This window comes from Mastomys coucha, unplaced genomic scaffold (genome assembly GCF_008632895.1).
Source record: "Mastomys coucha isolate ucsf_1 unplaced genomic scaffold, UCSF_Mcou_1 pScaffold7, whole genome shotgun sequence".
Classification (NCBI taxonomy): domain Eukaryota; kingdom Metazoa; phylum Chordata; class Mammalia; order Rodentia; family Muridae; genus Mastomys; species Mastomys coucha.
In genome coordinates, this window is record NW_022196913.1 from 104,616,104 (window position 1) to 104,628,636 (window position 12,533).

The following is a 12,533-nucleotide window of genomic DNA, read 5'->3' on the forward strand; positions in this document are numbered from 1 at the left end:
ATTACTCATTAACACTTAGTTTTGGAGTCTATCTAGAGAGAATTTCAACAATCATTGTTCCATTAGGTCAGTGGAAAGGTGAGTCCAGGAAGTCAGCTGAGATCATTACATGTTGGATAAAGCCTGAAGAATGAGAATAAACAGGCAGGAAGGACAGGTTAGGCAAGGCAGGAAGGACAGAAGCAAGGATGGTTTGAAGAGCACGATGTATGTGAAGAACTATGCAGCAGCTCAGTATCATGCTATAAAATTAAGAAATCATCAGGAAAATTCAGTGTATTTAGATGTGTAAATGACTTTGAACAACATGACTGACCTATAAAATAGATGGTAACATCAAAGTTGCATAATAGCTTTATATTTAAAACTTTTAAAAATACAACATAAAGCTTTGAATTTATTTTTAAAATAGGAAAATGTGAGATCAACAATTATAGCTGAATTAACTTGCACATGTGGCTATTGAGTTTATATGTTACTCATAAACAGTTCTATCACTTGTGAACTTTTTATTGTAGGAATAGTAGAATAAATAGTATACTTATTAAAAGTTTAAGTGAATTAATTTTTACTTTGAAATTAATCAAAGGATAAGTAACCTACTTGTGAAGAAAAAGCAATCAAATATTTTAAAATTTACAGTTTGAGGTTTTTCTTTCCCAACATATGCTTACTATAGAAAAGTGAAATGTGCTTACACCATATAGAAATGGATTTATAGTCTGGGGAAATAGCTTGGTTGAAATGTTAAATTCTTCAGTTCTACTCCCAAAACCTGTGCAACAAATACTGGAGGTGGTATCTAGTGCTGTAAAGATGGCTATAGGCAGATGTCCAGTACTGACTGTCCAGCCAGCCTACCTTATCTGGCAAGTTCTATGTCAATGGTATTTGAGGAATGATAACTGAGCTTGTGTTCTGCCCTCTGTGTTAATGGATACACATAGGCTGCACACACAGAAATAAACATATACACAAAAGGGAATATGTTGAAATATTTTAAAGCATAATATATATATTTCTAAATATAACCTTCATTTAACTTTTTTACTTTGTATAATATAAACATGGTATTTGCAGATTAATATTCTGTTCTGTTTGATACACCATTGTTCATATAACTATAGAAAGTCTTCAGCTTTTCCAATCATATTTTTACAGTTTCTATTTTACAGCAAATTATTCATTGTATATATATATATATGTTCAGAACTGGGAATATTAATAAATAAAAAAGTAATGTCCACATTTTGGTCTTCCTTCTTCTTGAGTTTCTTGTGGTTTGTGGGTTGTTCTTCATATATTCCGAACTTCTGGGCTAATAAGCACTTATCAGAGGGTTTGCAGCCCCTTAGGACAAACAACAATATGAACTAACTAGTACCCTCAGAGCTCTCAGGGACTCAACCACTAACCAAGGAGTATACACGGTGGGACTGATTGTTCTGGCAGCATGTGTATAGTAGAGGATTGCAAAGTTGATAATCAGTGGGAGGAGAGGCCCTTGGCCCTGTGAAGGTTCTGTGCCCCAGTGTAGGGGAATGCCAGGGCCAATAAGTGGGAGAGGATGGGGTGGGGTGGCAAGCAGGGAAAGAGGGGAGGCAACAGGGGTTTGTTCTTGTTTTTTTGTTTTTGGTTTTGGTTTTTTGTTTTTTTGTTTTTTTTTTTTTGAGGGGGAACTGGGAAAGGATAAATCATATGACATGTAAATAAAGGAAATATCTAATAAAAAAAAGTGATATCTTTACCATTTGACACATGCCAGTATTAGCTTCTTAAACAATATAGCACCTTATTTTTTGCATTCATAGTATATTAGAGGATATATTTTCTCAACTTCTGAGAGAAATCACTTAAAAATGATAATAGTAATATGTATTTTGTGTGTTCAGTAGAATATGAGTATACTGATTTTCTTACAGTTTTATTGGTAAGTTGTACCCATTAAAATCTTTCTGCTTAATACTTTATACTTGACAACAAAAAGAAATTTTCTTGATTGAAGCTTTTTATTTTTTAATTTTTGAGGTATCCATCACGAATTGAAAAAATTGATTATGAAGAAGGGAAGATGCTAGTCCACTTTGAGCGCTGGAGTCATCGTTACGATGAGTGGATTTACTGGGACAGCAACAGGTTGCGACCTCTTGAAAGACCTGCACTAAGAAAGGAAGGGCTAAAGGATGAGGAAGATCTCTTTGTAAGTAGGAATCCTTTCCCACTTGTTCCTTTCATAGATAGATAATGGCATTTTAAAAGGATCCTGTCAAATTTAACAGCTTTTTTTGTTAATGAAATATTTATTATATATGGAATTGATCTTAAAAGTTGTTTGAATAGGATTTTAAAGCTGGAGAAGAAGTTCTGGCTCGTTGGACAGACTGTCGCTATTACCCTGCCAAGATTGAAGCAATTAACAAAGAAGGTATGCGTTTGACATGGCCTGAGACTTAAATACGAGTGCGATTTAAATTTCAGTCAAGATATATAATTGTCTCATATAACATTCTTCTTGTTTTATACTGTTCTGTGTGGATTTCCTGCTAGTACTCTTTATAGGAATATTTGTTAAATATTGCATAGTGACATAGCTCATGACTTGCCAGCCTGAATCAAAATACCAGGTATGTTAGTAAGATTTCCCATGAGCCTAGGAAACCTTTGAGACAGAATATTAATCTTCAAATACCATGTTTATATAATAAACTTGACCACCACTTAACTGCTTTTTTTTAAAAGAAACAAATGCTGCACACACTTAGTAACAGGTTCTTTGCAAGAACATATGATCTACTCAGGAGACACTTTAGTAAAGTTGGAAAAGACGTATAAGCTAGCAGAAGAGCCAAAAGGTCTTTGTTTGCAATGGAATAGTAGGGGCATGGTTAGACAGAAGCAAAGATCAGTACATGAGAGACTTTAGAATCTTGCTAAAGGATTTGAATTTTGTTTGGCAGTGATGAAAGCAATGGACAAAGTTTACACTTTAGGTTCAAATTCAAAATAAGCTTGAAAGAAATAGAAGGTGAGATAGAAGAGGCAGACATTTAAAAGGATGTGTAAGGAATTCAATATGAAAAATAAATTACAGTAGTCTAATGGTGACCATTTTCTGTTAGATTTCAGTCCCATTTATGGTTGCAGTGATCTAGAGCTGCAGTTGAGACTGTGCTGCCATTTCTAGTGATTGCCCACTCACTGCAGGAAGAGGTGGGAGACCACACTGGGCATGCAGGTTGTTTCCCTTTTTCCTTTGCGTGCTAATACTTCTGTGGAGCATATTTCATGTTGAATTTGCATAAATTTTACACATAAGCATCCTCAGTGTTCAGTCTAGAGCTTAGCACAGAGTAGGTTAGTCAGTAGTGGTATAGGCAGAAAGAACTAATGAATCTGTACTCTTGGGTGCTAAGATCCATCTTGAACTTGACAAAGTAAAAATACACAATGTCCTGTAACTAAGATCAGCCGTGTTGAATATGGAGCACTTTAGGACTTTCCATAGTTCCTAAGCATGTGCTTATGTTGTTGTGTACATACATACATATGCACTATACTCACACCACTGTCACTGTTTATCCTATTCTGTTGATGCACAGGTTTTAAAACAAAATTAAGTTTATATTAGTAGAAATGTGATGCTACTGCTATTGTGGCTACTGCCATTTCTACAGTAGTTTTAGGAAATCTTTAGGAAATGTTGATACATATTTTTTTAACTCTCCTTGAGAAGTATTAATTATGGTTTCTGTGTGCTCCACATGGTAGGGAAGCCAGCCTCTTTCCTTCAAGGGGAAAAAATGTGAGTTGGGGAAACCCACAGTTCATTGTAAAAGCAAAATGGAACTAACTAATATGGACATTTAGATATTTGTGATATAGCTTATACAAGTGAAAAGAAAGCAGTACAAATCTATGAATATAAAAATAAATATTTAGAAGGCAATTTAACAGCATGACCTTTTACCAAATAATAGGTTGCCCCTTGAACCTATGATTTCCCTAGGCATGAATCTTGACCATACCAGACCTGAACCTGTGGAAGGGCCTCAAGTGTAATCAAGAGATCAACATGGGGGCATGTTGTCTTGTCAGTATTGCACTAATGAACACATTTCATTTGGTAGGTTAGTTTTGTACCTTGTAGGGTAAGTCGATTGATTACTTTTTCTCCCCCAACATCCTGCTCAACCCACAGACACAAACAGCAGTAATTAGACTCTGGGTTATTAAAAAGAAGTTAGGAGAAAAGTTATATGTAGAGTTTGAAGGAAAAATTAGTGGGGAAATGGATGTGATTAAGATACATTGTATCAATGTATACAATTTTCAAAGAATAAAATGAAAAAGGAAGGGCAGGAAATGTGGACTAGAGTAGTTAGAGAAGTTTTCAGCTTGAGGATGGTCATTGGAAAAGTGGTTAGAGTTAGATCTAGTCAAGAGACACAGGGAAGCATGCAAATAGAGGAAATAAGATGAGCAAGGGCTGGAGGAACAGAGGTCCCTCCAGTGGCTTAGAAACAACATGGGCTACCCACAATTGCCATGTGGAGGGAGGAATTGAAGAGACACTTGCAGGAATGTTGGTAGTGCGAGGTATGTATACAATTTCTTAAGTTTCTTCCATTGTCCTTATATCCCTGCTTATTCACTTGATCATTTTTTTCTTAAGTTCTAGCTTAGATCTAGAACTTTGCAGTATTTATTGAATTATGCTAATCATGAAAATGTAAAAAAATGTGATTTTCAGGTTACAAAAAAAGAAAAATATTTATATATACATATATGCCATTGACTCTGGAGTCATGCATGTGATAATTATATGTTTCTTGTTTATACTTCTTTTGTAAAAGCCTGGTATCTACTTAAAGTGTTTCATTTTTCTGTAAGTATAAGATCATCATGGCTTTTTCTAGTAACACTGTTTAATATTGACTTGCTAGCATGAGATCTGGCACAGAAAGTGAATGCGCTTCAGTATTTATAAGCAGACAGATGCAGGAAGGGAAAGGCACAGCTGGGGGCACAGCGTGGTGGAGGTGGCTGTGGTGCTGCTAGCTTAGTGGGACACAGTTGCCAGCCTCAGTTCCTCCAGTTTGTCCTGGTGATATGCAGACAACTTCCATCTTGATGCTTTCTAAGTTACTTTCCAGCTTATACTTGAGAGAGTATTTTTGCCAGATTAGTACTAATGTAAATCTTACTGAGAAAATGATCTTTATCACAGATCAGATCTTTGACTCTGTTACCTACTTTAAAAGTGACTTTTCAAGAGAACCAATAATTGTTCCTGTAGAATACTGTTTTGTAAATAATGGTTTTATTTTTATAAGATACTTCTAATAATATTTATGTCTTTTCACAATAAATTTCAAAATTCTTCAGTAAAATTCAAAGTTACATACAGCTAAGTTATCAGGACTTAATTTGTGCATATTTCAAGGGAAAAACTAGTTCAAAATTATTTAAACATGGTGAGAGAAAATATCTTTAATAACTAGTGGAGTACATTCAGGAGACTGTGCCTATGTTAGTGTAATCACAATGCATCTTTTTATATCACTATTGTTAGATTCCAAATGCTGCTATAATGTTGAATGATACTTTCTAATCTGATTGCTCCTATTTCAGGAACATTCACAGTTCAGTTTTATGATGGCGTAATCCGTTGTTTAAAAAGAATGCACATTAAAGCCATGCCTGAGGATGCTAAAGGGCAGGTAAGAGTGTTCAGTATTCCTGACTACTGAAGGGATGTCTTCCTGAATGGTATTTGATCAACATACACATTTATGCATTTTTTTTAAATGAACTAATTGTAGGGTTATGTGCTGAGAGCCCCAAATAGCAGCAAGAAAGAGAAGCATAGTATGTAAAATACATTATACACTTGATTTTCGCTTCTTTGGTTTTAGACCTGCTAAAGTTATAGGTCACTAGTTTCTGTTCCAGGTGAAATCCCAGCATCCACTAAGCTGGTGTTGTCCTATCGACCCAGCTGGATCGTGTAACCAGTCTATGGGAAGTGAGGTAAGTGCCTTTTGCTTTTAAACTTTTTTGTTTGTTTTATCTGGTATAGAGTCTTATTTAGAAAGCTAATTTTTAATATGAAATTTTACATAAGTTTCTTATCTTCTTCTTTCCTTCTACAAATCATAGTTATTCACCTTCCTTAAAAGGCGCTTACCTGACACTCTGTAGGCTGTTTCAGGTAGGGCTCTCTGAGTAGCACAATGGAAGCAGCACATTCTGTGCTTTGCTCCTGTCAAAGCAGGAGTAAATGGTGAGCATTTGAAGGAGAGTCTGGGTTGGAGCTGTGTTCCATTTGCTGAATATAGTTCCTCAAACGTTGGAAAGAAAGGTGCCATTAGAAACGAAAAGTATTTTCTTTTATGTTCTGCTGTTATTTGGGATTTTCAGCACCTGGACCTACAATTAATTTAAGAATTTGAAAGTAATCTATGAAAATGTCTAATGTGAAAATATATTCCCTATTTGTTCCATACCATATAGCTAAAAATTTTATCCTGAAGTATGTTAAAAATCACATGGTAAACTTCTGATAGGCATGAACATTTTATGGTCTGCAAATATCTAATTCCATATTTTAACTAAGTATTTTTGAATATTCTGGAATGTATGATTGCTTCTGAGATGATCAGTTATATACATGTAAATGCAGTAAATGTAAATGTAAATATTTAAAATATTTACTAAGTATTGTCTAAGTTATTTTATGAGTTTTTTCCACAACTATACATTAGGCAAGGCTATGATCATTTTAGAGTTGGAATACTTTGAGAATCCTTTTATGAGAATATAAAGAAAGGCATCTTACACTAACTTAGCAAAGAATAGTACACTGAATAAATTTACAGTGGAAATGTTCTTCTCTAAGCCCTGTTTAGCACCTGTGTAAGATTAGACTTTAATAGTAGTTTTATGTACATGAACTTCCAGATTTGTTTTCTTAAGTTCAAATAAAAGTCCTAATGTTTTTTTTTTTGCTTCAACTTTCTTTTTTTTATATTAGATGTTTTCTTTATTTACAGTATCTCCCTTATGTTATTGTTCCTGACTTTGGGACAGTTGGTTGATGCTATCCCACCTCTGATTGCATTTTGAAGATAGCTTGACCCTTTCAAGAGATTTTAGGAATACCTCTGTTGAAGTGTAAGCTGTAGGCCTTTTTAACTGTGTTTGCAGACATTGTTCTTCACTGGAGTGTATAGTATGGTAGACATAGTTACTATCCAAATTAAGATGCCTTGTCCTTGTCCCTGTCTTGGATAAAATTTTAAATGGAATGGTAGTGTACATCTGTAGTTATAAAGCTGACATTTCCCAGGACAGAGACCATTCTCACACTTAGTAAGGTATCTTACTACTTACTGTTCTTCCTGATGCCCCCCCCCAAGCATAGCAGCAGTAACTGCAGGGTGAGAGACTGAGGCATATTTAAATTTGAAGTCTGTAAACACAGCCTCACACCTTCTTCATTCTTTCTGAAAGTGTGCTAATGTAAAGAGTGTATTGAAATGCACTGGGTTTATAAATGGCTATAACTCCCTTGCAATTCACCTTCCTGATATTTTGCACCTGTTAGTTTATTGGTGTTTGCAGATCTTTTCATATATACATGGTTGATATTTTTAACCTTACAGCTGAGGTCAGAGCATTGTGAATTAAATGACTGAATTTTCATTCAGCTATTACCTACAAGTGACTTTTGACTCAGACCTTCTGATTTCAAAACTATTCATTGTTAATGCACTGTTATATTGGCTACAGAGGATTTTGAGTATGTCATTAATTTTGATTCTTGGAAAAGCATCCTTAGTTCTTTTTTACAATGAAGCTTTTCTATGTAACAGTTCGGGGGAAGAACACTGGAGGTATTTAATCACATGGCTGTAATGTTTGCCATGATTAACCAATTTATGACTAAAAACCATTTTTAGATATTTAAATTTTGAAAGGCACAATGATTCTTCTGCTGTGTCTTTTTTTAAACTTTTATTGCATTATCAGAAAAGTTACGTGATTTCAATTTATCTGAATTTTGTGTCTTTCTTTTTTAAGTTAGAAAGAAATTTGAGATCAAATTACCCCTAACTGTGTCTAACATTTCTCTGTCTACTGAAACAAAAAAAGCAGCTGCAGTGTGGAACCTACATCCACGCTGCATGGGGCACTTCTGGTGTGGTTATGCTTACTTCTTTTCATGTGCTTTGTTGGCATATCCTTGGTTTTCCTTTGTTGGAGTTCCTCTCTCACTACTTGATTGTGAGTCTTTAAGCTTAACCTTTAGCTGTGGCAGTCCCAGCATGCCTCCTGTTCCTGTACACACTGGCTTCTTTGCCTTCCTTTAATGTCTTTCATCTCATTTGGAAGTCTTGTTTCCCCCTTTTTAGCTGTCCATTTTTCAAGCCATTTCACTTCAGTTTTACATTTAGAAACCAACTCTTATACCTTTATCTCTGAAGTCTCCCATTAGTTTTTCTTTTCAGTCTGTTATCTCATGGTATATTTGTATGTCCTATCACATCATCTTATCGTCTTTTCTTTTAAAGATGGTTTCATGAATTCCAGGCTGTTCTTGAACTTCCTATGTAGCTGAGGATAACGTTGAACTTCCAATTTTCCTTGCTTATACCTTCCCATCACACTATCTTATGGTTAATTTTATATCTTTGTAAATTCCTTGACTAGCCTCTTTTCTTTTATCAGCTTTTGTGTTTCAATGTTAGACTGATACCTGGCTAGTCTTATGAGACATTGAATAGAAAATGGACAAAAACATGTTAGGTAAATCACATGATATTTGCAGATCATTTCAGTGATGGGGGGGGGAGAGATAGCTGTAGATACATTTGTTATTTGCAATGGCCTGTTTATCCTCATGGTGTATTTTCAAGGGTGAATAGATAGTACCTGTATTTTTGTTTAAATTTGTTAACAGTAGTGCTTATGTTCATTTGTGCAGTCTACTAATTAAATTCATTTTATGGTAAAAAATTACATTCAGTAGAATAAGAACTGTGAAAGCTGGATGGACTTTAGTATTGTCCATTTAGTGCTTTGGAGCAGGAGTCAAAGATTAACTCTGTAGAAACATTACAAATGTTTCTTAAAACACATTTTTTTTAACTAAAACTCTATATAGAACCATTTGATCCTTCTTTACAGTGTTCTATACTTTCATAATAAAGAATGTTGAGTTATTTAGGGTGGGGAGGATTTATTTAGGGTGGGGAAGATGCCTCAGCAAATAAAGGCACTTGCTGCCATGTCTGATGACCTAGTGTGAGCTGAGTTTTGATCCCAGGAATCCACATGGTGGAAGAACTCCTAAAAATTTTTCCCACAAGTATGCCATTGCATGTGCACTCCCTCTTTACCCCACAGCAAATAAACATTAAAAATGAATATTTTAGCAACTAACAACTTCTTTACTAGTATTATGAAGGGGTGATAAATTGATCCTAATGTTTAAATGTTTAAAAAGTAAAATCATAGTTTGATTTCTAAGAAATTAACTATGAATCAAATAGTATGTGCATCTTAAAATGGAATATTAGCTTATTCATAGTAAAACATTTTTCTCAAAACTTATAAAGTATAGTGCAAATTTCTTCTGTGTGATCTACTGTATTATGAGAATGAAAAGTAATATCACTTTTAACTCTGAAATGTTGAAGCATGTCACACATAGCATTCCAAATTTTCAACAGGCTTTTGGAGTTGTTTTTGATTAATTATATAAAACCCTATCCAGGCCTATTTGCCATTCAACATTTTTTTTTATTTTAGTTCATTTAATTACTTTATTAATCTAAAGTCTTACCCATGCTAATAATTTGTCACATAAATATAGTTAGCCTAATTTTTACATGTATGTATTTTTGAGTAGCTGTCAAGATGCAATATTTTTTTATGTATTAGTAAAGCTGAAGTTGGATTTTTAATACTTCATGTTTTGTTTTTCCTTTGGAGGACTGGATTGCTTTAGTCAAAGCAGCTGCTGCAGCTGCAGCAAAGAATAAAACAGGGACTAAACCTCGAACCAGTGCTAACAGCAATAAAGAGAAAGAGAGAGATGGGGGAAAATGGTTCAAATTACCTTCCAAGAAAGCAGAGACTTCAACGTGCATAGTCACAGCAGAGATTGAGAAGAAGGAAGAGCTACCCACATCCAGTGAACCATTTGGTACAAAATACCTTCTTATCTTCCTTTCTTGTGACACAGGTAAACTGAGGTAGTAAGTCAGCCAAAATCCTTTGGTTACCTATAATTTTGAACTTAGAATTAAATTATTTCTTCCTAGCATAATAGGTGACTGACTTTATTTTCTTTATTATCAGAATATATGTAACTCTGAAGATTGAAGATTGAAGGTCTAATGTCAGTACGTGACATTAGCTCCTTTGAGTATTCTTGAGTATAAGTCATTTGATATCAGTAGGTTTTGTCTGAAATTTTTGGTTTTAGTTAGTAAGGAAATGTGCTATTTCAGTGTGCTGCTATGTAGACGAAGCAGTGAGCTATTTTCTTCAAGCTTCACTTCAAGAATAACTCCTTAGTACATTATTTCTGTTGTATCAACCTGAGGGATTTGTGTTTCTTTAAGTAATAATCAAGCACTAGATTAAAATATATATATACATATATATATATACACATATATATACAAATGCTTTTACTAACTTGCTATCTATTAATTATATATCTTAATTTTGGATTCCAGACAAATTCTCATATATGTGTTCTGTTAAAAGTAGGACTTCACATAGACAGCGTTCCAAAGATCGTCTTTCCACAGCCAGAGAGCACATTAACAAACAAGAGGAAAAATAATCAAGGCAACTCATTTCAGGCAAAGAGAGCCCGACTTAACAAGATTACTGGTAAACTACAATGATTCTTTTGGTGGTGGGGAGTAGGGGGAGCTAGAGGCTTCATGTTAGAGTAGTTTCTTTTTAATAAAGGAAAATGGATCTTTTGGCTCAGTGTACTAAGTTGATTACTTTCTGGTTCTTCAAAGTAAACATCTCTCAACACTGTCAGCTTTTTCTATTATAAAATATGAAAAATAGCACATATTTTTTCTACCTACCTCACAGGGATGTTGTGAGGATCAATAAGCTCAAATGTTACAAGAATATAGTCTTAAAATTACTTCCATGGTAAGAATAGTTTATGTCAGAAATGGGTTATCTGCAGTTAACAACTTGTGGTGGCTTCATTTCCATGGCTTTAAATATTTTTACATATAAACAATTTCACAGATGTTGAAGCTTACTTAAGAATGAAACTTTTTGTGGTAAAAATATGAATATCTGACTAAATTAAATTTCTGACTCACTTGTTAGTTCTTGCTTTTCTCCTTGAGGTTGGTCTCTAGAGTACCTTCTTACAAAATAGTATGTAGCAGTTTAGAAATGATGGAATTACAGACAATCCTAGCCAGGCTAGTGCTCAGAGAAGAGGGATTTGAAATATTATATCTAGTGCCAGTCATGCTACACCTGACATATGTATGCTGTCAGCCTAGTATGTTTCTAGTATTTAAATGAAATTATGATTGTAATTTATTTCAAAGTATACTTTAAAGGGAAGCTTAACTATTTTAATAATTTGGACACTTGATTTTTCAGAACAAAATATTTTCAAGGGCCTTTGATCTAATAAAACTGAATAAAACTTTGTTGCCATTCATTTAAGTACTTCTAAGATTAGTCCAGGAAAAAATATTAATTCCATGCTGTGTCTTTTTTCAAGAGCAGACTTACTGAAGGATGGCTAGAGCAGAGGGCTCTTGTGAGCTTCACTGTGACAGGGTTATGATTTCTGCACTGAGGGGATCAGGCTTGTTCCATTTGTTTGTAGTAACTTTTCTTTAGAAATTGTTAGTCTTGGAGAAATCCAGATTTTTCTCTAAATTGATTGTTCTGCTATCAACTTGAGTCTTCGCTTATGGCTTAAAATACAGAACTCAGTGTGCTGCTTGCAGGGCAGGATGGAAAGCTGCTTCTCACTCCTGTGATGAAAAGATTGAAACTGCACTGTTGGAGGATTCAAGACCAAGGAAGATAGAAGTGCCACTGACAGGATACAGCTAATTGCCAGCTTCCCAGCATGATGGGTTTCTTTCTTCAGCCACATAACCAGCTTTTAGTTTCAGCATTGCTTTCACATATGCCTGCTTCTAAATTCCTTAATGGGAGGACTGGAAAGCTAAGCTCAACATTTAAAGAAATAACAAAACTAAAAGAAAAACCAGCTGAGTGTGCATGATTCATTATTTCTGTGTTCCTCAGATTATAATCCAGGTTGCTTAGTAACTCTTCAGGTCCTTTGTAAAGGGACTTTTTCTTCAGTTTTCCTTAGGATGTTAAATGTCATGGTTAGCAACAGAATAACACCAGATCTTACCCATATGAAGCCATTAAGATCTTTCTCCCTTTATTTACTCAGAAGATTTAAATTTATCACAATCCTTTCAGCAGTACATCTCTCCTTTTTTTTTTTT

The 12,533-nt window shown here is 34.5% G+C and overlaps 1 protein-coding gene across 9 annotated transcripts in view; it reads left to right on the forward strand.

Moving 5' to 3' along the window:
- The window catches only part of Phf20l1 (PHD finger protein 20 like 1), a 76,885-nt gene that overhangs the window by 14,648 nt on the left and 49,704 nt on the right, over positions 1-12,533 (forward strand). For 3 of the 9 annotated variants that reach the window (XM_031359287.1, XM_031359286.1, XM_031359285.1), the window contains exons 3-7: positions 2,029-2,200; positions 2,341-2,425; positions 5,632-5,720; positions 9,997-10,210; positions 10,783-10,908. In XM_031359287.1, the coding sequence (XP_031215147.1) occupies positions 2,029-2,200; positions 2,341-2,425; positions 5,632-5,720; positions 9,997-10,210; positions 10,783-10,908 (686 nt within the window). Of the gene's footprint in view, positions 1-2,028; positions 2,201-2,340; positions 2,426-5,631; positions 5,721-5,940; positions 6,031-9,996; positions 10,211-10,779; positions 10,909-12,533 lie in introns of all 9 variants that reach the window. The other 6 variants (XM_031359279.1, XM_031359280.1, XM_031359283.1 and 3 more) reach the window with 5 other exon arrangements.